This window comes from Peromyscus eremicus, chromosome 7, assembly GCF_949786415.1.
Source record: "Peromyscus eremicus chromosome 7, PerEre_H2_v1, whole genome shotgun sequence".
NCBI classification, from domain to species: domain Eukaryota; kingdom Metazoa; phylum Chordata; class Mammalia; order Rodentia; family Cricetidae; genus Peromyscus; species Peromyscus eremicus.
In genome coordinates this window covers 38,414,764-38,441,233 of record NC_081422.1, presented here as the reverse complement: position 1 = coordinate 38,441,233, position 26,470 = coordinate 38,414,764, and the positions used below count along the sequence as shown (strand labels likewise).

Sequence of the window (26,470 nt, the reverse complement as noted above, 5' to 3'; positions counted from 1 at the left end):
ACCTCTCAGATGTTTAGTTACAGCTGTAAGCCGCCGTGCCCATTTCTGACAGCCCCAGAAAGGGCAGCACAGACTTGTGTGTACGATGTAGCTTTTGATCTCGACTTTCTGTCCACTCAAGATGGAAGCCATATGAGGGGGTTTGCTACTAGGAGCCCTGTCTGAACCAACGCCATTTCTCACCTGGAGTCATTGAAAGTGTGCCATTCGCCCGTCACTGGACTTCGGCAGTAGGCTGTATAATGGCCTCCCATGGTGGTTCCGGAGTGATTGGACACAGCATAAAGGTTGTAAACAGCATGGTCTGAGGAGGAGACAGGTGTCAAGCCCTGGAGGCATTCCTGGCCCCATGTTCCTCCCCTTCCTTCCTTTTATTTCCCTATCCTTTTTTTTCCCTTAAAGAAACCATAGCTTTTACTTAAAAAGAAGTTAAAATGTAATTTTAGTTACTCATTGTGTGTGTGTGCAGGTCAGAGAGAAACTCGAAGGAGTCACTAGTCAATTCTCTCCTTCTGTGTGGGTTTTGGGGTTCCATCTCAGGCCACCAGCGCCTTCACCTGCTGACCTATCTCACCGGCTCTGACTTCCTGTCTCTTCCTAACTCACTAGCTTCCTGCTGCCCCTCCGCGGCCTGTCATCTTCGCTCTTCCCTCCTGCTCAAGTATACTCACTGGTGTTTTCTGAAGCAAATTCTCTCAAGTCCAGGTCTCTTAGTGGAAAATTCACAAATGTTGTGAGCTTGCTGGTTCGTATCCTGGATTCTGAGAACCGCTTCAGGTCTGTGATTGCCGTGAGTCAAGAACAAAAAACCGGAACAGAGTCCTTGGAGAAGTGATTCTTCTCGGGAAGCAGGAAGGCCGACAAAGAAGTCTACACTTCCCCCTCTCTGCTCCCCTCCCCTTTTGGTCTCTTGTCATTAGTCACCCCAAAAAGTCAGGTCCCCACCGTGGGGGTTAAGGATACGGAGCACCAAGATCTTTGGGAATCTCTGCACAGAGAACTTCTTTATACATCGTTTTCTGGCTCGGCAGCGACAGCATGTCTAAAGAGAGACAAAAGGGGTCAGACAGAACTGTGGCCCTCGGGCCGAGGGACCTTCCCCAGCCGGGCGCTGTGGATGGCGTCTCTGTCACTGAGGAGTACTTACTGGCTTTTCATCCCCATCTAGCACATCCTCTTTGGTGAAGAGCCTCATGCAATCCATTAATGTCACCTCAGGATAACCTCTCTGGAGAAAAAAAAGTCCAGGTCAGCTGTCCACAGCCTTGCCAAGCCCGAGAGGGAAGCCGGTGCTGGGGCTATGGCGGGGCATACCTTTGCAATGGGCAACGAGAGGTCCCAGAAGGGATCGAAGACCGTAGAGCAGTAACCACAGTCGGTGCACGTCAGGGAGCTCTTTAGCTGCCCAACGAAGAGGTCTGGGGAAGAGAAAGCCGGGGTGTGCTGACCACACAGACTGCCTGTCTTCCTTTCCCCCATTCTTGCCTTAGTTTTGAGAGCCCCAGGCAGACGTGGGGTTCCCTGGGAAAGTGATCCTCAGGGCTTCTCAGTAAAAGCAGGGAACAGCAGAGGCAGGTATTTCTTGTGTGTACTTACCCCCAATCCGACTGTCTTCCCTCTCTAGATACTTCCTCCACATCTGTCGCCCCTTCTCATCATCACTGGGAACCACAGACAGGAAGACGGCTGGGTCAGAGCTCAAACCCCAGTAGGCATCAGGGGCTATCAACTAGAATCTTTATGTATCTGTGTCTTTGCTGTGGTGCTGGGCATGCAATCTCGGGCCTTGCTCAGTTCTTCACACAGCCCACTGAGCCGTACCTCCCAAGCTATGATGTTTTTCTTGAGACAGGATTAGCCCAGGCTGCTCTCAGATTCATAATCCTTCCTACCTCAGCCTTTTGAAATCTAGGATTACAGGTGTGTACCACCATGCCTGGCTTCAACCTTTTAATCTTCAAAAGCCATCTAGAGGATGTAACTTAGTGGCAGAGTGCTTGCCCTCATGTACAAGGCCCTAGGCACAATCCTCAGTAACACAGACGCCCACACCACCATCACCAAAATAAAAAGGTTGTGTTTTAAAAACCACAGCAAAGCACAGCTGACTCTCCCCAGATCATTACTCTCAAAGTAGGTACAAATCTCAGGTCCCCAGACCTCACTTCTCAGCAGCTTTCCTCTTACTTACGGGAGGTGATCCAGGTTCTCAGGGCTGGGCTTGGGCCTCACTGTCACCCGGTTCACCTCATTGTGGAGCCCATCCAGGAGGAAGCGAAGGAACTCCTGAGCATCCTGCTGACTGAACCCAGAGAAAGTGAGTGAGCAGCATCTACCAGCACCCCTGCTTCTGCTACCGCCCCCTTGGGGAGGACATGCAGACATGCATTCAAGGCCCTTACTTATAGCCAACGAAGCGTGGTGCGTATCTCTGAATCTGGGTCTTGAACTCAGATGGGCTCACCACATCGTTGGGGGATGACGTCCATATGGTCTGGATTAGTTTTGCAAACTCTGTTGGAAGGAACAACCAGAGAGAGAGAGGGTGGAGGACAGGTGAGATATTTTCTCTTTAAAAAAGCGATTTTATTTTAAATTGTGTGGGTATGCATGCATGCTTGTGAGTGCCCAAGGAGCCCAGAAGAGGGTGCTGGATCCTCTGGAACTAGAGTTACAGGTTGTTGTAAGTTGCCTGACATGGGTTCTAGGAACCAAACTCTGGTCCTTCGCAAGAGCAGTAAGTACTCTTAACCACCGAGCGGCTCTCCAGCCCCAGGTGTGATTATATCTATGAAACCTTGAGCTAGGTGTGGTAGTGTACACCTGTGATCCCGAGTTCAGGTAGGAAGGTCAGGAGTTCATGGCCAGCTTGGGCTACCTGAGACTCTGTCTCAAAAACAAGACAGCCATCCAACCAACCCATAGATCAACCGACCAAAGAACAAACAAGATGGAACCCCGAAACTGGAGTTGGGCATGGTGCTGTGCACCTGTGATCCCAACACTTGGAAGGCTGAAGCAGGAGAATCACGAGCTTGGGTCCAACCAGGCTTACACAGCAAGGCTGTGTCTCAAACAACAGACTCTGGAATGAATCCCAGTGAACAACAGGCAAAGGAAGAAAAATAGAGGGGTGGAGTGTACCCAAAACACAACTATCTGCCCAGCCTGGCAGATCCGAGCAGAGCTGGGAACGGAGGCAGGGCCACGCTCACCGGGGCTCCGTAATTACCTTCCATGAGGGCTGTGTGCGAGCTGCTGGTGTGACCGAGGTCCCGCATGTACAGCCGCTGAAGGCAATAATCTCTCAGCTCACGGGTGTTGCTCAGGCACTGAAGAATTGAGTTCATGAAGCACTGAAAGAAACGGTCTGGGCAGTTAGCGGATGTGCGCACAAGCCATGGGTTCCCAGCTAATGGCACTGTATTGGGAGGTGGTAGCAACTTGAAGAGACAGGGCCCAGAGGGAGCCCTTCAGGTACTGGGGGGTGTCCCCCTGAAGAGGCCTGAAGGACCCCAATCTCTTCCCTCTCTGTCTTTTGCACCCTGGCCATGAGGTGAACGGTTTTGTTTGCTGCACACATTCTGCCTTGTCACAAGCCCAAAGTGACAGAGCCAGTAAGTCAGCCATGAACTACAACAGCCCAATAAAGGTACTGTCACTTTAAATGGACTTAGCTCATGTATCTGTCCTAGGGACAGAAAGCTGACTTTCATCACAGTGATGGAGGTAAGACCCTGACCTGGTACCTCTACTACTTGCAACTAGAGGCTCTCTGTTTCATCTACCCAGAAATGAACTCCCTCACAGGGCCAGGTCCCCCTTTCCTGAGTGAAGGCAGGAGGAGTGAGGCAAGTCCCCACTCTGGGGAAAGGCCGTATAATTGGTTATTTCCTGCTGAGGTGTACAAAAGGGTGTGGGCACAGTGGTCAGAGGAGGGTGGGAAATGATGGGAATCCCGAGGAAGGTCCAGGAGAGCAGCAGGCTGTGGTGACAAGGGCAACTTCCTTTTAGCAGTGCTTCCTGCTGGAGGCGGGTGAGACAGAGCCCAGCAATTCACTGAAATACCAGCCAGGAAGGGCAGGTACTGATCGCCCTCTAGGACAGGAAGTTAGCTGGAGCTAGGAGGGGACTCTGTTGGATTATCCCGGTCAGGAGAGCCTCTACTCTCCCGGAAAGACAGGATTTGGGAGGAACTTACCGTGTTCCCAAGGTTTCGAAGACCAGCCAGACCCTGGGCACTCTTTGAATTCTGTAAGCAAAGAACACGTGACCTGTGAGGAGGCACAGAGCCTGGCCTGTGCTAGCCGTCAATCAACACCCACCCCTCACCACTGCAGCGCCCTGTGTCTTCACAGAGACAGGGTTCTCTGTGGAGTCCTGGCTGTCCTGGAACTCCCTCTGTAGACCAGGCTGGCCTCGAACTCACAGAGATCCTCCTGCCTCTGCCTCCTGAGTGCTGGGATTAAAGGTGTGCACCACCACAGCCCGGCAGAGTGTCCCTTTCCAACCTTGGTCTATGAGTCTTGGAGAAAAGAGGATGGAGGAATGCCTATTTTCAACACACAAACTATTCTTTAGAGCTTTGCTTTTTTATGGTCTCACTGGGTAACCTAGTGATCTTGTGGCAATCCTTCTGCCTCAGCCTCACGAGTGCTGGGATTACAGGTATAAGCTACTACATCTGACTTCTCTATCTTTATTCTTCCTCTGCTACAGTGGAGACGAGGTATTAGAACTAGAGGCTAGGGATTCATAAATCCAGGAATATAAATTTCTTGTTGTAAGAAATTGAAAGTCCAGGTCAGGCATGGTGAGGAATGGCTGCAATCTCAGCACTTGGTAAGTGGAGGCAGGAGGATTAGAAACTCAAGGTCAACCTCAGCTACACACATAGGTGAACACAAAGCCTAGTCTGATCTATATGAAACAACAGAAAGAGGTTTCATTCCCCAAATCCAGGTACGATTTCACATGACCTACATTTGCACTAGACGTTCAATATATAAAGGAGCTGTCATAATCGGGACTTTAAGGCAGTTGAGAAAGGTTAAATGACAAGCCACTCTAACTGAGTTTCGATCTTCGCAGGGAAAAACTCAAGCTGCCTGCCATTCTGGGCTGCTAGAGACAGGTGGAATTCCTTCCAGCTGAACTCAGCTTCTAAGGGCTGAGCCAAGGCAGGAGGATCCTCCCCGCCCGCCTCAGGTTTCAACATCCCAACTGGCCACTGGCTGGAAACACTTGCCACAGCATGTGCCGCCAAGCTGAGGAAGCACCTGGCTGAAGGTGCCGCTCTAGTCTCTACTGTGGAGGCTGGTGAGGAGGACAGGTGCGAGGCTGCAGCCTCTGGGTGCTATCTGTCAAGGTCTCTTAGCTAACCCTGGGCACACCTCCCGGGAATCAGGAAACCTTCAGGCTCAAAGGGTTAAAGAGCCAGGGGATGAGTCTGTGGATGAGTCTGCCACCCCCTCTCTTAGGAAGAAGAGGCCTTGGAGCAGGTAACTCTGGAGCAACCCTGGCTGGGGCATGCGTGGGGCCAGCTCAACCCTGATCAGAACAGGAGCCTGAAATAACTCAGCTAAAATTACTCATGCTGTGTGCTGACAGCCTGGCTGTCAGCGGCTCAAAGCCCATGAGACTGTCAGCTTGAAGGGGGGAGGGAAGAGCAGGCCGAGGGAGGGCTTTTCTCAAGAAGTGCCAGGCCCATCCCACAAGTAAGAGGATCCCTCCCCTGGTCAGCGGTCAGGTCCAACTCTAGCAGGTAGAAAGGGAGCACACTCAGACCTGGTTTAAACCATCAGCTGGCAGCAGGTAGGGTGGAGCACCCTGCACTGCCCTGGCCTGTAGTGCTAACCATAGGGGACCCCAAATAAAAACGTGAATCCCACCACTGGGTGTCGTGGTTGACTGGGCTTGGCTAGCGCTTGTAAGGTCCCCTGGATTCAACCCTTGGTAGTGGCAAAATGGGAATTCTGCCTGGCTGACAACCGTGGTGGGCCCTATAAGGGGGCTGGCTACCACAGCGACAGTCCCTGCGGACAAAGATCTCATCGGAGCTTCGGATAAAGTGGTAAAAGACTCCCTCTTCCCCAGCGCCCCACAAGAAAGCACTGCTGCAGTCTCCATGCTGCCCGCTTGGAGGCACCCACCGAGGAGTGCCCACACACGATGCCCACTCACACCTGTTTTTGGTAGCTCTTGGCTAGTCCTTACCCCCTGTGCCTGAGACGACATCGGTCTAAACAGGCTGTAGAGACGCAAAGCATCCTACCACTGGTGACCATGTCCACATCCACCAAGGCGGGCTCTCAGCTGAGGCACTTATCCCAGCACTAGTGAGGGTAGGGAAAGGAGACTGGGGTGCCCAGTCCCCAGTCCCTCCTGTTGTCAGGCTCACTGGGCAGCTGGAAGGTGGGAAGCGCATTTCATCCCCCATAGTTAGTATTCTGGGCCCCAATGCTTCTACTGGCTTTGGGGTGGGAAGAGGAGAGAGGCTCCCCCAAATCACCATTGGGACCCTCCGACTTTTGTGTTTTTTTTAGTGTGGGAACTCATGTTTTTATCTAAAATTTTCCTGAACCCTCCCAAACACTTGGCAAGTTCTGTTTTCCTTTCTTAGACACAGGGTCTCACTATATAGCGCTGGCAGGTCTGAAATTCACTCCGTAGACCAGGTGGGTCTTAAATTCAAAGCTATCCTCCAGCCTCAGCCTCCCAAGTGATGAGGTTATAGGCATTCACCACCATGCCTGACTCCACTTGCCAACTTCCCAGTGCTCTGGGTTAAGGTGGGGGCTTCCAGGGCTTGGGGGTGGGAGTGGATGGGGGAGCAGGGCTGCTCTAAGCCAGGCCAGATATTCTTCTACCATGAATAGGAAATCAGGAGCTCCAGGGAAAGTCAGCACTTCCCATTCCAGAGAGGAACAAAATGTCCCAGGAGTGACCTTTCTCACAGGGCAAACAATCCTACCTCAGGGCTGGCAGGGAAAGAGGCTAGGAAAGGGGGGACAGAAACCCTGCACAGCCAGCCTCTCACAGCGGCGGCACAAGGAAGTGGTTCCAGCTGGCACTCAGGTGCAGAGTTGAGAAAGTTTGGCCCCGGCGCTTCCTTACACTCAGTCATCAGCAAACCTAGCTTTGACTCAGTAGCAAGCCCTGTTCTAGAGAGCAGATGCCGCTTCCATAGTAAACAGCACTCCTCTGCCAGGCCAGGGGCAGGGGCTCAAACAGCCTGTCACTGGGCAATGCGGGTTGGCATCTGGGGACTGGTCTGTAAGGAAGGTGGACTTGAGATTGTGACTTCACACTAGATGCCCCAGCTGAGGGGCATTCTTGCTTTATCTGCATGGTGAGGGTCAGCCATGTGTCCTGGCTGCAGCCGAGGAGCCCGGTGTAGCCCTGGCACGGGGCAGGGCACGTACTGCCAACACGGGAGCTGGTGCCTGTTACATAAGACCTGTCAAGCTCAGGCCCCTTCTCTCTTTCCCAAAGGGACAGTGCCCAGCCTTAGCCCCAGCATTACTCCACGAGCTGCTTCAATCAAGGAATGCACTGTCCACTCCACGCCGCTGAAGAGGACCAGGAAGAGAAGGGTTCATTTTCTCACCTGTCTACAACCTCTGCCCTTCACAGGGTCAAAGCACCCTGGCAACTGACCCCCGGGAGAGAGCCTATTTGGGAACAGAGAAGGGGAGGCACCCCTCTGAGACACCTTCCTTGTTGGAGTTTGGCCTTGGAGGAGTCACCCCCGAGTCCAGCGCGATGTCTGTTCCCTCTAGTCACACACCAGCCCTAGTCAAGGTTACTCTCGCCTGCACCTGTCTTGATAGGTGACTGGAATTAAGAGGCCAAGAGCCACCAGGTGCTCGGGTCACCCAGGGAGGGGGTTAGGGGACCTTAGAGGCTTGGATATCAAGAGGGGAGGAGTCTGGAGCAAGCTTGCGATTTCCAGGGAAGGGGGCATCCCTTGCCAGGAGACCCTCGGAAAATAGGGGTAAGAGTGGGAAAGAACGTCCTGGGGTTCAGAGACTCGTGGTGGGCTGGAGTCGATCCCGGGAGCAAGCAGGACCCCCAGACCTTCAGCGTGGGAGGTCCCAGGAAGGGGCCCGCGTACCTTGGCTTTGTTGAGCAGAAGCCCCACGAAGGTGGAGAGCAGCAGGGACGGGGACAGAGGGGAGCGCGGCCGCAGCTCCTTGGCGAGGGCGGGAAAGGGGGCGGCGGGGGGCTCCTCGGGCAGGGTCACGGTGTAGGAGGTACGCATGTTGCGGAGCGGGCGGTGGGCTATGCCCCCAAACCGACGCGGCTGACCAAAGGGTTACGGGGGAGTCCCCGCGCCGTGCCACGACTCGGACACCGAAGCCAGCGGAGATCCCAGCGACAGGACCCCGTCGGTGACGCGGGGCAGTAACCGCTACTGCAGGGCCCAGCGCGCGCTCCTCCGCCTCAACCTCCCCACCGCGCGCAGCCAACCGACCGGGCCCAGCGCTCGCGCTCCGGCGGACTGGCTGACCCGCCGAGCCTCCAGCCGCGCGACGTCAGCGCCGGGCCGGGGCGGGGCCGGGCCCGGGACCACGCCCCGCCCCGCCTCCGCCCCGCCCCGGGAGCCGGCACGCGGACTCCGGCGAGGTCGCCGGGCCTGCCCAAAGCCGCTGACCTCCGGACCACGGAGACACGGGAACCCTACCGGGGCAAAGCGGGGACGCGCTCTCCCTGGCCGGCTTAGGGGTTGGACGCAACTTAGGGGTTGGTCTTTGGGGGACGCCCCCTTAAGATCAAGTGTCAGTCAGCTTGGAGCGCCTCCGCCCAGGCAGCAGACAGAGGTGAACTTAGGGGTTGCAGACCCTTTTGAGACCCCAGCGACAGCTCACTATTTTTCAGGGCAAAATGCATAGGCGCACACTTTCGTCCACCATGTGGGGAACCTGGGTCTTCGTGACGCCCAGCCTCCTCACAGTCTGCAGGGGGTCGAGGAGCCCGGGCTAGGAAAGATTTCCAAACGCCTCCGGGGCTGAGCTCCGCTCCTCCTCTAGACCTAGCCTAGCCCATAATATCAAGAGAGGCGGTGCTCATTTTATAAGGTACAATAGGTCACTGGCCCTTTTGGCTCCAGGAAAGAACCATTTCTGGACCTTCCTAACCTATTACCCAACTCCATCTCTTCTAGAATCTCAAATTTAACTTTTATAAGAGGACGAGAGGAAGATGCTCTTCTTGTGTGTTGGGGGGTGGTCTTGTGTGGGGGTGGTCTCTGGCCTCCACGTGGGCAATGCTTCAAGGCAGAGGGTCTAAGGGAGAGGGTTTTGTTTCTGATGCTCCGCCCCCTCACCTAACAGGGAAGCGCAGGAATCTGCCGAGAGAAAGTATCTTGTTTGGAGCTTGCAGGCTATTTTTAGCCAGTATTTTTAGCGTTTAAAAATACTCGGAGAGGCAGCAGTGTGCGCTGTTACTCATCTGTGGGCTGCTTCTGTGCCTCCTGGCATGCGCATCCCCACATGTACACGCGTACCGCACACACGACCACAGCCACATGGGGATCGCGTCCGAGATGCATGTGTGGGTTGTACCCTAGGCCACCCACAAAATAGGAATTTGGTGCCAATTGGTGGGGAGTACGGACAAGCCTCTCACCATCCTGTCCCCAGCAGTGATGACAGAAGGAGGCGGGAGCAGGAGCCACTGGCATTGAGGGCGGTCACGGTTGGAGGCATGATCTTCAGACTTTGACCCAACCTGGACCCTGGACACTCTGCAGCAGCCCTTTTCTCCAAGCTTCCGCCTTTGCAGCTACACCCTTTTCTAAGGGGCAGGTCCCGCACTTGGGTGCATCAATGCTCGCATTTGATCACATCTCTGCTGTGAGATAACTAGAGCATCTTGCACGTGGTCCAGGAGGCTGTAAAGCTGTCTGTCTATAGCCTCTTTCCATGATCACCACCCTCGTGCTTCTCTGATCCCTGCCACCAACTACCTTGCTCCACTCTGCTCTTAAGAAATAGGACTAGGGCTGGACAGATGGCCCAGTGGGTAAACGTGCTTGCTTCCAAGACTGACTGAGTTTGAGCCCCAGGACACACATGGTCAAAGAAGAGGACCCCCCCCCCCAGTTGTCCTCTGACCTATTTAGGCTTACAAAATAAATACAATTTTTATTTTGAGACCGGGTCTAACTAGGTAGCCCTGACTGGCCAGGAACTTGCTATGTAGCTTCATAGAGATCCTCCTGCCTCTGGCTCCTGAGTGCTGGTTTTTTTGCACTGCTACTTCTGGGCTATGTTTTTTTTTTTTTTTTTTTTTTTTTTAAAGAAACACAATTAGGTCGGGTGGTGGCATGTGCCTCTGAGGCTAGCCTGGTCTACAGAGGGAGTTCCAGGACAACCAGGGCTACTACACAGAGAAACCCTGTCTCAAGAAACCAACCAGCCAACCAAACAACAAACAAACAAACGAAGAAAAGAAGCAACAACAACAATAACAACAAAACCCACAACAGAACTAGCTGAGCATAGTGCCTCTATAATCCCAGCACCCAGAAGGTTGAGGCAGGAGGATTGCTAGTTTGAGACCAGCCTGGGCTGCATAGCAAGATGCTATCTTAACATTTTATCCAGCAGTGTGACTGCTGATAAGGTGTTATACTCCTGTAAATGACCTCTCATCCATGTTCCTGTTAGCCACTCTAAGAAACTCATTGGGTTGCCAAAAGAGGGGGGGGAAAGTAGAAGGGGAACTGCTTGGGAAGAAGAAGATCGTCAGCAGAAGTGATGAGAGAGGGTGATGGGGGGACTAGGGGAGTATGATCAAAACACGTTAGATGCATGATGAGAATATCATAATTAATCCATTATTGTGTATAATTATATATGTTAACAAAAAAAAAATTACAGAAACAACACTTGAGGGCTAGTAAGACGGCTCATCTGGTATAGGTGATTGCCACCAAGCCTGGCAACCTGAGTTCCAACCCTAGGTTCCATGTGGTGTAAGGAGAGAAATAATTTGGCAACTTATGCTCTGCCTTCCATCCAGGTGCTGAGACCAGGGTGTGACTACACATGATAAATAAACAAATGTAATAAAAACACTCATGCTGGGATGCAGTTCAGTTGGAGTGTTTACGTAGCATGCACAGAGCCCTGGATTCAATCCCTAGCACCACATAAACTTATATATGCATAATACCATGAGATAAGACATTCAAGGTCATCCTTAGCTATATAGCTAGTTCAAGGCTAGCCCAGGAAAAGGCCTAACACACACACACACAACCCCCCCCCCCAACAAGCTGCTGCTATTAAGTCCTTTGAGAGACCAAGCACTGCTTTATGGGCTTTATATATATTATCCTAGTTAATTTCCCTAATCGCACCACGAAGCTGTAACTATTACTTCTAGTTTATAGGTGAAGGACCTTATTGCCCAGAGGGGTCAGTGTTCTGCTGGGATGCAAAGCTAGTAAGTGACTGTGTAGGGCTTTGAACCCAGATGGTCTTACAGCCAAACTTACACTTTTAACAAGTACTAAGAAACTCTAGGATGTTCCTCCTTTTCTCTGTCCACTTGTAAATTGTACTCAAAACTTGAGTTTTGTCAGGTGTGGTGGTGCACACCTGTAATCCCAGCACTTGGGAGGCAGAGGCAGGAGGATTGTAAATTTGAAGCCAGTCTGGGTTACATAGTAAGACCCTGTCTTAAAAAACTAACCAACTAACCAACCAACCAACCAACCAACCAACCAACCAGCCAATCAGTTCTCTGATCAGATAGAAGTCTCTGGGTTTGATCCCTTGGACCATAAAAACCAGACCAAATCAACTGCTTGGGTTTGGGGGATACAGTTCAGTGGTAGAGTTAGGCCTTGAGCTTGATCCCCAGAACGACAACAAACAAAACAGCAACCTTGAGCCTTCTATAAAGCCTTCTCTAATTAATTCCACCCAATTCTAAATACCCATTACTTCATCCCCTCAATTTTCATGCTGTTAATTTATCTGAATATATTTATCTTTGTTTTATAACTGTAAAACTCGCAAATGGTCTCAGATGGTGTGTGGCCGTTTTGGTTGCTCCAGCATCCTGGAACCTCATCTAGGGCAGGGTTGGAGGTTCCTTAATGAGATCTTAATGAAGAGGGCCAGACCAAGCTCTGCTGGGAAATCCTGCAAGTTACAGTTTTCCTCAAGGGGAAGGGATGTGTCTGGCTTTGCATGCCAAGCAAGTATGCTGTGGGTGGGGGTGCTGGGCAAGAGATGCTCACCCACTGTAGCATTCGGCCTCTGTCCCCAGGACTTAGACGTAATTACATGTGCACTCCCATCTTGGCATTGGGCCAGCACACTCTTGCTCTTTCCTGGGATGCAGGAGGTTGCAGGGGAGGTGTGGGTGTTTCTGGGAGCAGGGAGGGACAGATGGGGAAAGCTGTTGCATGGGAGTATTTTGAGAAATCTAGGGTGAGGGAAACAGACTCACAGTGTCCAGTCTTGTCCGGCAGGTCTGGCTGCTGCAAAATGCAGCCAACAAAGACCTATAGCTTATTTCGCAAGGAGCCAACTTTCTGCGAGACCCCTTTCTGTCAGAGCCACTTTGTGAAGTGGGCTGGGTGAAAAGGAGACAGTCCTTTGGGGTCTGAATCTGGCTGAGGCTCCATGACTCTTGAGGCTGAAATTACAGACAGAGTGATGTGGGCTAGTCCTGCAGCCCATGGCCACCATTCCTCTGGTGTAGGGCAGGCCAGTTTCTTTACCTCAGTCAGGGCTAGCTCTACAAGGACAGGGACTGAAACAATCTGCTGCTGCTTTCAGATCCCAGTGGGCAGCTCTGTCCAGGTGACGCTGCTTCGGCTCAGGAAGATGTTTCAAGGCTGGTGGCCCTGATCCTTGCAAGTGTCTGTCGTTGTCACAGAAACAGACTGCTGGCTTGATTGAGGCGTGGAAAAGCTGGGGCTCTGAGTTTGGGGGAGGGGTTGGGCTTCCAGCCCACAGTGTACCTTGAGGAGGGAGGGTCAGTTTACCCTTCCCATCAGCTGCAGGAAACTCTACTTCCTTGTACAAATTAGACCCCCACAGGTCAAATGTTCTGTGCTCCTTCAAGCCCCAGGAAATCTGGACTGAACCAGCCAAATTCTAGAAGCCCACACACTTCCTTCTCTTGCTTATAGCTGTCTCCGGTGCCAGTTTTATGTATCCATTGAGGTAAGAGGGGCCGAGGGACCACGTGTGCAGCTCTGAGCTCTGAACATGATGTTTGTTTCTGAGGCCTGTGGTCAGTGGAGCGGGTCCCCCAGGGGCAGGGAACATTTTGCTGGGCTTGGATTAATTTGTGTTGCTTGGCCCCACCCTAGCTCTGTATTAACTTATGGCGACATCCTGGAGTTTGTGTGTGTGTTATGTATGTGTGTGGGGGGAGTGGGGGTGGGGGGGGGAGGGGGAGGTGTTGAAGGGAGACAGGGTGGATGGAGGGTTCTGGACACCAGTTGAAAAATGGAGCTGGATAAAGCAAGAGTGGACCAGGTCACAGCCCACGGCGACTCTTCACAGGATGGGGATATTAGCACTGCACTGACTCTAAGTCAATCCCAAACCTTCCTTCCTAAGTAGCTAGGACTTGCCCGGGCCGTGGGGACTCTCGCTTAATGTCTCCTCTCAATGACCTTCTCGGGCCAAGACTGAGACCCTCAGGAAGTCTGGCCTCCTCAGAGTGGCTGAGCCTGGCTGGGGTGGGCCAGGTAAGGACAGGCCCCACCAGGGTCTCAGGCTGCCACGCTGGACAACCAAGGGAACAGAGGTACAGTACAGTGTGGCTGAGTCAACAGAGAGAGAAGGCAGAGACAGGAGAGGAAGGTCCTCTTTTTGTCCTGGAGTTCTTGGGCACTCACTGCCATCCTCCACTTGATCTCACTGCGGGGCACCATTCAAGTCCAGAGTCCCACCCGAGAGGTGGATCACCTGACCCTGGCTTATATAATCTCCCTGTCACTGAACAGCTGGAACCCAAGGCTTCAGAAGATGAGTCAGCAGCCCCAGTGGCAAACAGGACCAAGAGACTCGAATTCCATCACTTCTAGAAACAGGTCCCCCAGCAGAGAGAGACTGTGTGTATCAGAGGACATTCTAGGCCAGACCTGGGCCCCTAGGTCCCTGGTTCTGTATGGAGGAGGCAGGTACCTAGCCTGCTGACTATGCTTGGTTCAAAGGGCCCTGGGCCAACCCCTGGCTCTTCTTGGGGAGAGGAGGTGAGGCCTGGGCGGGGCAAGTGCCAGGCCCGAGGCCAGCAGGCAGGGTGCCAGGGCTGGCCAGGGAGCAGCTGGGGGGGGTGGATCATAGGAGGATTAGAAAGGATTGTAGGGTTAAAGCACAGGCCTGGCAGTGATCAGTGGGAACAGTCTGTCCTTCCATAGGCCCCGGGAAGGGAACAGAAGAGGTGGGGCGGAGGGGGGACTGACTGGGTTGGTGCTCTCTGGCTCTAGACTCTGCAGGGCTGAGGCACCTGGGTTGGCTTGCAGTCCTGACTGGGATAGTGGGTTTATTCCTCACACCTTGGTGGCTCCTGGCTCATCATTCTGCGTTTTTAGTGAAAATGGAGCCTCACAGTCCCAGGGCTGAGCTGCACGCCAACTCACCGGCATGTTAGTGATGCCTCCATTCCTCCACACCGGTTCTTTACTCACGCTCAGTGGAACCTGTGAAGCTCCAAGTTAAGGTTGGCCGGTACTGTTTTAGTGGCTTGAGATGCCTCCACACTCATACTGTCTGCTCTGAGCCTTGTGGCATCCCTATGAGGTGGGCAAGGTAGGTGTGGTCATTCACTTTCATAGAGGAGGAAACACAACTGAGCAGACAGGTAGGTACCCAAGAAAGGGTCAGATTGTGCCTTTCAGGGGTTACGGACAGCCTGGCTTATCCTCAGATGACCTCTTCTTTCTCTACCGCCCATGACAAACACTCCAGCCTGCCTCCTATTGTAATCAGGTAAGACTGGACTTCCTGAAGGGAACCGGAGGTGGGGACTGGCTCTCGCTGTCTCCTAAAACACCTGGCCAGGTGCAAAGATGACTGACCTTTTCTGAGTCTGTGTGTCAGGCTCTTTTACTGTAATTTATGTAACGGGAACTGTGAGCGCTTTCATTTTGCAGAAGAGCAAACGAGCTTTGAAGCTAAGGAAGCTGCCTGAGAAAGCCAGGTGCTAGGTGCAGAGTACTCAGTGCTAGGTGCAGAGTACTTAGTGCTAGGTGCAGAGTACTCAGTGCTAGATACAGAGTACTCGGTGTTCCAGGTGCAGAGTATCCAGTGCTAGGTGCAGAGTACCTAGTGCTAGGTACAGAGTACCCAGTGCTAGGTGCAGAGTACAGAGCCAGAAAGCAGAGAGCCGTGAAAATGTGTTGTTTTAGAAAGAAGCCATCTTTGGAGAACAGAAATTACTGAGAAGCTTGTGACAGGGCAGATTTTGAGGCACTGTCCTGAGTGTTTACTCCAGAGGGCCTGGTGAATTGTTAAACCATTCTGATGCAGGCTACTTGCAGACCCTATGGAGAAACATGCATCTATGAGAAGAGTTCCTTTCTTCTGAGCAAAGGAAGAGCCAGTAGAGGCTCCCTCCACTGAGAGGAGCACTTTCATTGCCCCTGACCTCTGTGGACAACGCTGGACATGTTCCAAGAGGACCCAACTCCATCCCCGTGCCTGTAGCCAACCCTAACTGTTAGGGTCGGAATGTCCTGGGAGACACAGCTTTTGGATCTACCATGATACTTCCCAGAAGGCCCAGCAGGGCCGAAACACTTTAAGTACTGTTACCAAAGTTGTCCCAAGACCTTTCGTCATGACATATTTTACAGTTTATGACCCAACTATGGCCCCAGGTCCTGAATGTTTCCTCTGTTTATCCGAACAAACCCTCCAAAGCACCATTTCTTGCGTGGCATAACTCTCATTTACAAAGGACGTATGTTCTATGAGGAGGGGTACACAAGGAAAGCAGAGAACACAGCACCCCCCCTCTTGCCCACATGCTTGCCTACGTATGTGTTCTGCCCATTAATCCATCTACCCACACATCCCTCCCTCCCCTCCCCCCCATCTAGTCACTCATCCATCCATCCATGCAATCAGCAGGTCAGCTGAGCTCTGAGTTGCCAGAGGCACGCGGGGAGGGAGGTAGAGATATGATCATTTTAAATCTCTGAGCAGTCGCCACCTAATGGACACACCACTCACTACAGGAGAGGTGGAATGTAAGCCACTGCCCCAGGGGAGGTGTGTTCAGGGATTAGATGTGAGGGAGACCATGCCAGCCCTTGGTCAATCTCCAGCATAGCCTCTTCCCTCATTCCAGTCAGGGCTGGAGTACTGAGGTATTAGATCATCCCTATCCCCAGACAAAAAAAACCCTGCACCATTTTCTCCAAAGGCCCAAATCCGACTATCTGGATACCCTGGATCTGAGTGGCAGCGGCGGCAGAGGAAGTGTCCTCCTACTCTTGATATCTCATGCCTGGACAAGAGGAGAAACATCCAGAGCAGGGATGGGGTGGGAGGATGGCTCTCTTCACACAGAGAGCACTGTGGTCCACTCCGCTCTGGCACCCAGCCCCGGATGGACCAGGACCTACATGGGACCCTGACATTCTGGATGGGAAAGCGCAGGGTGAGAAGAGCAGTGCAGACGGGTGTCTGAACATTCTAGAGCATCTTTGGACCATTGCCAAGCGTGAAGGTCTTTGGAGCATGGGTCAGCCCTTCCCCTCGGCTCTGAGCCGTGGGGCCACCAGCCATGCTGGGAGGACCTCTCCTGCTCGTCTCCACTAGCGCTGCCAACAATCATCAGTCAGGTTGGGAGTCCTGTTCCTAGCCTGGCCCTACATAACACTGGCTGTCTCCCCAGCCCATCACGGGGTCCCCAAGAGTAAACTCACCATGGTGTCTCGCCCTGGGGAACTGGAGCGGCTGGGCCCAGAGGCCTGGCCCTTGCCCTTCTCCCACAGTGTGTAGCGGCCACTTGGTCGGTAGGTGGGACTGAGGACTTCAGGGACTCGGGAGGGAGGGGCTTGCGTGAGCACCTGTGGTGCACTGCCCTTGCGACCACAGTTCTCCAGGTAGTCCGTTAGGTACTCAGAGCGGCTGGCTGCTTGGTAGAGGCCCTGCAGGGCACAGAGCTCCTTCCGTGTGCGGGCCAGCATGGGGCTGCGGCCCAGGTTCCCGGGGTCTATCCGGTAGCCATCTGAGGACCGGTAGCCGTCTGAAGTCCGGTAGCTATCTGAAGTCCGGAGGCTGGAAAAATCCCGAGCCAGATCTGATTGGCTGTTCGATTTCTTCTGGCTCAGGGTCACCCCCTGGTCTCGGGCATTCATGGGCAGGTAGCTGAGGGAGTTGCTGGACACTCCATACGGGAATCCACTGCCTCCATTGAGTCCGATGCCTGAAGGCCTTTCATTGCCCCGGGTCTGGCTCTCAGACCGCTTACAACCCCCAATGATGTCAGGTCTCAGCAGGGGGCGGCCCCTGTCATAGTCCAGGATGGAGGAGGGGCTGTAGGTTCGGGGCCGTGGGAGGAAGGTGGTGGGGGAGACCGGCTTGAAAGCAAGTTTTTCCTTCTCCAGGAAGGAGGCGGCCAGGTTGGCCCCATAGGAAGAGGGGGTGTAGGTGCCATAGCCCGATTTGGCATAAGGGGCATCTGTGTAGCGGGAAGATTCTGTATAGCGCTTCAGGGTGGAGGAGAGCTGGGACATCCTTCAGGGTGGCACTCAGTGGGTACTGGGAGCCTCATGGGCTGAAAGACAAAGAAAGAGTTGTCAAAGGGTCCTGCAAGGTGCCAGGTTCACTCCCTGCGCGCTCTCTGTACCACGTGGGCCCAAAAGGGGCCACTCAGGGCCTGTCCACAAGAGGCTGCCTAGCTTCAGGCGGATCTCTGTGAGTTCGAGGCCAGCCTGGTCTACAAAGTGAGTTCCAGGAAAGGCGCAAAGCTACACAGAGAAACCCTGTCTCGAAAAACAACAACAACAAACAAACAAACAGAGAAACACACATGCAAACAGGTATGTACATGGGCTTGTGTGTACCCATGAACACACACAAAAATCAGTATCAGCCTGTTGAGGTCACTTGAATCTTCTAAGACCCAAGCATGCAAGAGGCCTAACCTTTCCAGTTCCCCAACCCTCTATATCACAGGGAGTCTCTAGCCAAATCCTGCCTGGGTCTTCTTGTAAGTCTTGGCAGGAACTTTCAGAGCTGGTGGGGGCCTGAGAGGGCTCCACCCCACCCTCATTTCGTGGACTGAGGACAAGCATTTTGATTTTTAATTACTTCCCTACCGTTGGCAAGCAGGACTCCTTCAGGGATAGACCGCCCCCCTGGAAATGTCCTGATGACCACAAGTCAGATTCCTCATGAGGAAAACGGGGTCTCAGGAGAGGAAGTGAGGCAGGGAGGTGGTGAGGGAATGTCTGGCAGGGGGCTGGACCCTGGTCTCCAGACCTACTTCAGTACTCTCCCTTGGACACAGGCCCCTGCTGCTTGGTCACACAGGGAGGGGAGCACTATTTTTTTCCCCGAGTTTGGCCTAGTCTAACTGGAGTTTAGGAACCTATGGCCTCCTAGGAGGCTTCCTTATCCATGCAGGTGCCAAACTGCTCCTGAGTTCCTTGACTTGTGCAAGAGGCGCCCCCTAGAGTCCAGATCCTGTACTGCAGAAGACATTCCCAGATGGAAGGTTTTTGCGGATTAACCACTGAACGTGGAGGTTGGACAGCCCTAAAGGCCACGCATTTTTTAACTTCTCTATTGTTCGGATAGGAACAGTGGTGCTTGTTCGCCCAAATTCACATGCTATCTAGAGTCAGGATTGGAACCCAGGTCGTGGCCCAGCACCCTTTCCCCTCAGCCTCGCTGTTATCATTCCTCATCAGAGTTAAGCTGGTCTGGAGATGCCTAGAATCCCTCCACCATGGAGGAGGAGTGGAGAAGGTGCTTTGGAGAAAGGAGCAAGGAGCCAAGGAGCATTAGGCTCCTTTCTTCAGGGACTCTTGAGTCGGGGGCTCAGGGTGGAGACCTATCCAAGACTCTCAGAGTAGCATATGATTTTAAAAATCCCCCCCCCCCCCCGCCATGTGTGCTTGCGTGTGTGTGTGTGTGTGTGTGTGTGTGTGTGTGTGTGTGGTGTGTGTGTGTATGAAGGTCAGAGGACAACTTGTGGGAGTCAGTTCTGTCTTTCCATTATGCAGGTTTGGGGGTTCGAATGTGGGTCATCAGGTTTGGCGGCAAGTACTGAGACATCTCATTGGCCCCAGGGTTGACTTTGACACCCCCCCCCCCCCCCCCCGTGACAGGCTAGCTGAGCAAAATTACACTCGTTCTTTAACCTCTTTGAGCCCCAATTTCCTCACGTGTAAATGAGTATAATCATTATCGGGATTCCTATCTCGTTGTCGTGAGGAACAAGTGAGATAATAACACGTGAAAGCATTTAACAACGACTGGTTATTATCTCCTCCCGGAGCCCCAGCCAGGCAGCCCGGCTCCTCCCTTTGCAGTCTATAATAATGGCAGGGCTGGACATCCTCCTGGCTTGGCTGGCTCCAACCTCAGCTTGGGCACCAGGTTTCCCTCTGCCACCCCCAGGGAGCTAAGTGGGTAGTGGGCAGACATCTAGCCATTCAGCAGACATGGGCTCAAGCAGCCCACAGCTTGCCCAGGCCAGCAGCCCAGCTTACTAGGGCAGAGAGGAGTTTGTGCCAAGCCCTAAATGCTGAGAGCTTGGCAGAAGGTGACAGAAACTCAAGCAACTCAAGGTAGAGGTGGGAGGTGAGCTGGTGGTCACAGAACAGTGTCCCTTAACTGTGCCAGAGACGGCCAGCAATGTCCAGGCCCGGCTGGCATCAGAAAGGCCGTCTGTCTCTCCTGGCGGTCCTTTTCTTGCTCTGCATGTACACTTCCTTGCCCACTACGTTCCTTCCTTCCATGCAACTTCCACTTTGCTCGGGGAAATAGTAACTGGGGAAGGATTTGAAGCAGGGATAGAGGGAAACCACAGGTGTGTGTGTGTGTGTGTGTGGGGGGGTGCAGGCAGAGGCTTAGGGGTGGGGGCAGGGGACCCCGTCCTGCTCCATTTCACTTTGGAGAACTCCATCAATAATGCAAAGTCAAAGAGACTCCAGGTCTCAGGAGCTGGGCTCTGGGACATACAGCAGCCAATCAGATTGGCCCCCACCCCCAGGGTGTGAGCTCATGGCTCCTCCCCACGGCTCTCCCTCCCTTCTCCCAGACCCAGGCTCCTAGGAAATTGGTATTCTGCGGGCAGTGCCCCAAGCCTGTGACCTCTCTTAGCCCTGAGGATGACGCACAAGTGCCCAGGCCGAACAAGACACAGCAACAGAGACAGACAGCGTTGGCACTGTTCAGGCCTGAACCTGGAGCCGCATCTTCTAGCTCACAGGACCCTGGGGAGGGCTCCCTAATCCCAGCTCTCTCCTCTGCTCCAATGTGGCAGGCTACTGCCAAGCCCCCCCCCCCCCCCCATGCCAGTTCCACCAGTTACCCCATCCCAGCCTCGGGGAAACTGCCACTCAGCTCCGATGCCTGCCTCACAGTTCCCGGGGCTAGGAGAGGGTTCCCTTGCACATCTCCCCCCACCCCCCAACCCTACTCTTAATGGAGAAAAGGTGAAGAGACCGTTTTAAGTTGGTATCTCTTGGCATTACCTGGTACTGCTCTCCCTGGGGGGGCTACAGAACGCACCACGGGCTGGAGCTTCAGTTGGGGATCTGGTTGTGGCCTTGCTGAGCAAGACAGGGACAGGAAGGGCAGCACTCACATGGCTTCGAGTCTCCCTGTTGCCACAGGAACGGGCTGGGACTGAATGGCTCTTTCATGGGGCAGTGGGAGGCCAGCCTATTGGCTGGGATCCCCCATACTCCTCCCTGTCCAGTGTGGGGCCTCTGCTGCCTGGCTCCTTTCATTGTTTATCCACAACTGGCAAGTTCAGGCATGTGGCTCCTGGCTGTGCCTCCCCAGGTGCCTGCCACCTTGGACCACAGCGGGGAGTCCCAACCCATGCTCCTTCTTCATGGCATCTTTACAGAGGGGTTGTTGCCTCCCTTCAGAGGTTCCCCATCGTTTTGCAAAGTTTTCCCCAGAAACTGGCATGCTGGCATTGTCTTGCATAGGTGCATTCGGCTTCCTGTGGGGACACTGGAGTCATGCAGCTGTGGCTCCCAGCCAGCTGGTCCCACACACCTATAGCCCAGGCACCAAGCTCACTGAGGATCTCATATGCAGCTTCTGATTTTATCTGCCGGCCAGCCTCATACCATATGCACATGGTCCTCCCTACCTTCTTGGCAGCGTGCTTGGATGAAGAGGCCTAGAGGTCTTAGTGTAGATGCAAGCTTGAACTTTTTCAGATGTATAGATACTCCGGCTTATAAACATAATTGCGAAGGTTACACTGTTAACATTAAATTAAAATGAAAAGGATAGCCATAATTCTAAATGGGCACAAAATTTAAATAGTGGATTTGGGGACAGATCTTACTTTGTAGCCTAGGCTGGCCTCAAACTTTCTATCTTGTCTCATGTCCCAAGTGCTGGGATTCTAAGTACGAGCCACCACACCTACCTAATAGTGAAACTTTCAAATGAAGTTTTTATCGTTTGTATTTCTAAAGGTTTTAACATTTAAAACCACACTGACTTGGGCTGTAGTGTATTAACTCAGTCCACCTGCAGCTCTCAGCAGCGGATGCTAACAATATGTCTACTTGCAGACAAGGAAAGAATTCTTTCTGCAAGTAATATGGACCATCTCCCAGAGGTACTGTAGTACCAGAGCTGGATGGGACCTGCTCTCTGTCCTCTCCAGTCGCTCTGAAGCTATCCCCTGCCCCTGGAGCAGGACCGTGGGCCTGTGGAGTCGAGAGAGGACCCCTCCAGGATTGCAGATGTCCATCTATCTAGGAGAGACTCCTTCCTGCAGGAGCAGCCCCTGGATTTTCCACTGTGGGTGAATGAAAGTGAAGCCTGGTGGCAACCCGAGCCACAGCACAATACCGATCAGCCGCGAGATGGTGAGAGAGGCCTCCATTTCACCTGCTGTGCCAAGCTCTGTGTGTCCCCTGGCACTGCATCTACCCCAGCACAGGCTCCTGGGCCCCAGCCTGGCTGTGGACAGATCCCTGAGCCTTCTTCCCCTGGCTGCCGCTTAGCCCACTCCCTGGGTGCCCACATTAGGTGAGTCAGGGGTTGAAATGAACCCTGTTCCCTCGAGGCAGCCAACCTCCTGGCATCAAGTCACTGTCATCAGTCACTGTCATTTCCTGTCGCTCGCTCACGTGAATGGCTCCCTAACCTGCCCAGCTAGGGGAGGGGCTTAAACCTCAAGAATCCCAGGCACTCCTGGCCCTGGAGGCAGGGGATGGGTGATGGTGCCCCACATCTCAACGGACTCCATGCCCCTTTCTGTCCACAGGGACTCGCCTTCCTGAGGCGAAAGCATGTCCACTTCCGTGGCTTTGCGGCTGCCTGACAGAGGCCTCCCGTTCCCCCCAAGACAAACTTCATGGACACACCCAAACAGCACTAAGTTCCTTTCCTCCTACCCAGATGTTCAGGTCAGTGGGGAGTCTCAGTCGGTCTCACTAAGTGCTTGGGAACCTCCACCACGGTGACCTCAGAGCTTCCCAAAGCTACTTGCTAACTGCATCAGAATGTGCTGACCGGAGGGGTAAGACAGGTGAGAGGGGACCCTGTCACAGTCCGTGACCTTTCTTCCTGGCAGCTTGGATCCCTTGCCACTCTTCCAGGCCACAAGCGTCCACCCTGGCAGGTGTGGAGAAAAGGACAGGAGGATGGGGGTGGCATACACTATGTGTCATACCCTCTGTCCTCTCAGGCCCCTGGAGCCCCAGCCTGACCTCTGACCTCTGACCTGTTGCCAGCACCTCTCTCTCTATTCGAGGCTGGTTCTCAGCAGTCCACCCACTTATCATAGGATCCTCTTGGCTTTTGGGGGGGCGGGTCATGCAAAGGAATTTGTGTCTCTATTTCTCTTGGCTTTAGAAGGTGCCTCAAAACTTGGGGAGGGGAGGGGAGATGAGGAGGTAAGACAAAGATCAGAGATTGAAGAGATTACAACAACCATCCTGACTTGTGGAGAGGAAGTGGGTAGGCCCAGGAGGCATTGCTATAGGATATATAATACATAATTTGGGGTTGGGAAGGGTGGATATCTCTATAAGTCCAGAAAAGGCAAAGAAACAGGCTTCCTGGAAGCAGAGTTAGCCTTCAATCCTCTTTCCCATCCCCCCGTGCCCAGGTACCTTCCCAGTGCCCCCTTCTCTGGAGAGAATCCCATCTCGCTCCCATTAGGGTTTCAGCTGTCTTCTGTTCCCATATCTTAAGGAGCATTTGGGCTTGGTTACAGCACTCACCAGGCCAGTGGGTGCTGGTCTATCATGCTCCTCCAGACTCACTCAGGGCTTACTTGGGTCACTCGGCTGCCCTTGAAGCTCAGAGACCAAAGAGAAAGCTACTGACCTGTGTCCAGGGGTGCTGGATGGGAGCTGGGGGCTTCTTTCCCAGCAGGGAAGGGACTGCAGTATAGAGTCCAGAAGCAGGAGTCTAACTGGAGCTGGGTAATCCGGAGCTCAGGTTACGCTAGCTAGATATATATAGTATCTTATCTGACCTCGCAGAGATGGCAACTCACTTGCATTCCAAGCCCCAGGAGAATTAAAGGGGCAGTGACATGCCCACCTTCCACCCGATGCCCAGGGGCCGGGTGATAGCCGAGGAGAGCTAGCTAGAATCCTGGGAGGGGATATTTGGAAGTAAAACAGGAAGGATCAAGGGCGGGGGGGATAAGAGCAGAAGGCTGGGGCTGAACTGGAGTCCCAGACATGGGGAAGGCGGAGTCTCTAGAGCTGTCAGTCATAGACAGAGCAAACAGGAACAGGCTAAACTGCTAGTTCAGCTAGGGGAACTCTGAGATGGGGAGGACCTAGCTCCAGGACACATGGGCAGAGAGAGGTGCTCAGGGCCAGCACTCAGGTTTCAGTCCATTACTTTTTTTTAAATGGTGGACTTCTAGGTCTAGACCTGAATTCCCATTCTTCCCCTTATTGGATCTAAGATAGTTTGCAAGAGCACTTAAGCTCTCTGAATCTTAGCTATGTAATTTGTAAAACATGAATACTAGAGCCAGGGGTGGTGGCACACAAGCCTTTAATCTCAACGGGAGGCAGAGGCAGCAGGATCTCTGAGTTGAAGGCCAGCCTGGTCTACAGAGCAGACAGCCAGGGCTACCCAGAAAACCCTGTCTTGAAAAACCAAAAAAAACCCCAAACAAACAAACAAACAAACCATGAATAATAACAACAGTAGTGATTATGGTATGCCTCACAATGATGAGGATAAAATAATAGTTTTAAGCTTCCTTGAACATAGCAAGAGTTCAATAAATGGCAATCTTATTGACTATTTCCACTTCTTATCTAATTACTACTAATGTTGGTAGCAGCAGGCAATTTTTCCTAGAAGGTGACCTTTTCTAGAAGAAAAAGTCCTCAGGCCACCCCTCAGGGGATTGCTCTGATACCAGAGACCAGCCCCGTGGTTTTCCGAACTGGCCCACATCCCCAAAATGGAAAGGGCAGACGAATCTTGCCACCTTCCCAAGGCAACAGGCCAAGCCGACTTGGGCTCCTCTCCTCTTTGTTCAGAAAATAATAATAATAATAATAATAATAATAATAATAATAATAATAGCAAGTGTGGCTTCCCTGGGCTGCCGGGAAAGTGCCTAGCCCCGGAGGGGCGGTTCCAGTCTACCTGTTGGAGAGCTCAGGGTTCCAGGGCGGCAAAGGCAGGCTGGACAGGATTACTAGAGGAGGGCCTCTCTGGCCTTGGTGCACCTGTCTGCTCCCAAGGTGAGTCTTCTGTTTCTTGATGGCTCTTCCCAGAAGACTGGAAGGGCCCTGGGGCTGGTGCCTCCACCCTGTCTCAGCACAGGGTACTGACTCAGACTGGGTCCTGATGATGTACTTCAGAGGACGCCCTCATTCCAATCCTCATTCCAGAGTGGCATGCATCTACAGCATCAAAGTCGGGGACACCCCCACCCTAGCCCATCTACCAGTTCTCCATGCCTCTGGTTTTGTGGGTTGATTGGTGTGTGTGCTTATGCCTATGTTTGGAGAGACAAGCGGCCCCTATGCGGGGGGGGGGGGTGTCTTCAATTCAACCCCATTCTCAAAAGCACTGGGGTCAAGAGCTAGGAGTTCTCCCTCCTCAGAAGAGCCAGAAGGGGTTGGCCACGACTCCCGCTTGGCAAACTGCTTGTCAGGGAACACGGCATGGCTGCGTTTGCTTTGGGATTGGTGAGAATTTTAAAGTTGCCTCTTTCTGATTTGGGATTGGTGGAAAATTTTCCCTTCCGCTTAACTGCTGGCTTCCCCCTAAACCCCCTTCCCCCGCTTTGGAAAACTGACCAGAGACAGGAGGTTTGACAACAGCCAGGGAGGTAGCTGCATGCACACGCGGGGAGGGGGGTGTCAGGGTCCAGGCGTCATTCTCGGCACACACCACACAGGGCACGGAGACCTGTACCCGCGGTAGCAGTGTTTCCTCAGAACACATTGATCAGCACACAGATGGCTCTTCCTGGCATCCTGAGCTGTCAGCTGGCAGCCCCTCTCACACACTGGCACCCACAGCTGGAGTTCCCCCGCACAGCTGGCCTTCGCCCTACATTTCTCATGTCCGGACTGCCCAGGCTGTCGTTGACACCCTACTTTCCGAGCCTCCGAGCTGGCACCCACCCCGTCTTTCCCCTTCCCCCGGATCTGCGACAGGTGGCACGTACCTGCCTCTTCTCGGAGGATGGACGAGTCGAACCCGGCACAAGCATGGAGCTGCGGATGAGTCCTGGCTGGTACTGGCGCGGTGCAGCGAGCAGTGGCTGACGCAGAGGGCTCCCTGGCCTCGCTCGGTGCCTGCCCGCCTCTCCCCCACCTCCGCCGGGGGCCCAGAAAGGACCTCCCCGGGAAATCGGCGCCACCCAGCGGGCAGCCGCCTCATTGCGCCCGGCCGGGAAAGCCACACCCCGCGTTCGCGTCACTGATATACGTCACGGCTATTGGCTTGTTCTTATTGTGGCGTCAATAGAGCCCCGCCCAGCGTGGGTCTCCCAGGCAACCAGTATATACAGAGAACCACGTGGAGCAAAAGCACGCCTGTTTGGAGCCGGTGGCGCAAGGAAAGAAGTGGACTGGAATGTGACAGGTCCTGGCAGCTTGGAAGGACTGAGACAGAGGGCCACGTCACGGGAGAAGGCGTCATACCAGCTTTCAGATTTTAGGGAAGGCTTAATGTTCCTCCACGCTTTCCTACCAGGCTGGGAAGGATCTATTCCACAGTCTCTTCTCTTTCTGCCTACCCTTTTATTTCATTTATTTATATTTTAAAAATGCGTTTCTTTAAAC

The 26,470-nt window shown here is 53.4% G+C and overlaps 1 protein-coding gene across 3 annotated transcripts in view; it reads right to left on the bottom strand.

The window, feature by feature from the left end:
- The window catches only part of Usp2 (ubiquitin specific peptidase 2), a 28,283-nt gene extending 2,188 nt beyond the window's left edge, over positions 1–26,095 (bottom strand). Inside the window, exons 1-12 of one of the 3 annotated variants that reach the window (XM_059267686.1) lie at positions 25,852–26,095; positions 16,910–17,763; positions 4,202–4,252; positions 3,233–3,356; positions 2,403–2,514; positions 2,192–2,302; positions 1,597–1,661; positions 1,315–1,418; positions 1,148–1,228; positions 964–1,042; positions 672–779; positions 184–304 (exon numbers count right to left, since the gene is read on the bottom strand). In XM_059267686.1, coding sequence (XP_059123669.1) covers positions 184–304; positions 672–779; positions 964–1,042; positions 1,148–1,228; positions 1,315–1,418; positions 1,597–1,661; positions 2,192–2,302; positions 2,403–2,514; positions 3,233–3,356; positions 4,202–4,252; positions 16,910–17,722 — 1,769 coding nt within the window. In that variant the 5' untranslated portion in view covers positions 17,723–17,763; positions 25,852–26,095. Of the gene's footprint in view, positions 1–183; positions 305–671; positions 780–963; positions 1,043–1,147; positions 1,229–1,314; positions 1,419–1,596; positions 1,662–2,191; positions 2,303–2,402; positions 2,515–3,232; positions 3,357–4,201; positions 4,253–6,216; positions 6,253–8,116; positions 8,451–16,909; positions 17,764–25,851 lie in introns of those variants that run through there. The other 2 variants (XM_059267687.1, XM_059267688.1) reach the window with 2 other exon arrangements.
- Between the last annotated feature and the right edge of the window lie 375 nt (positions 26,096–26,470).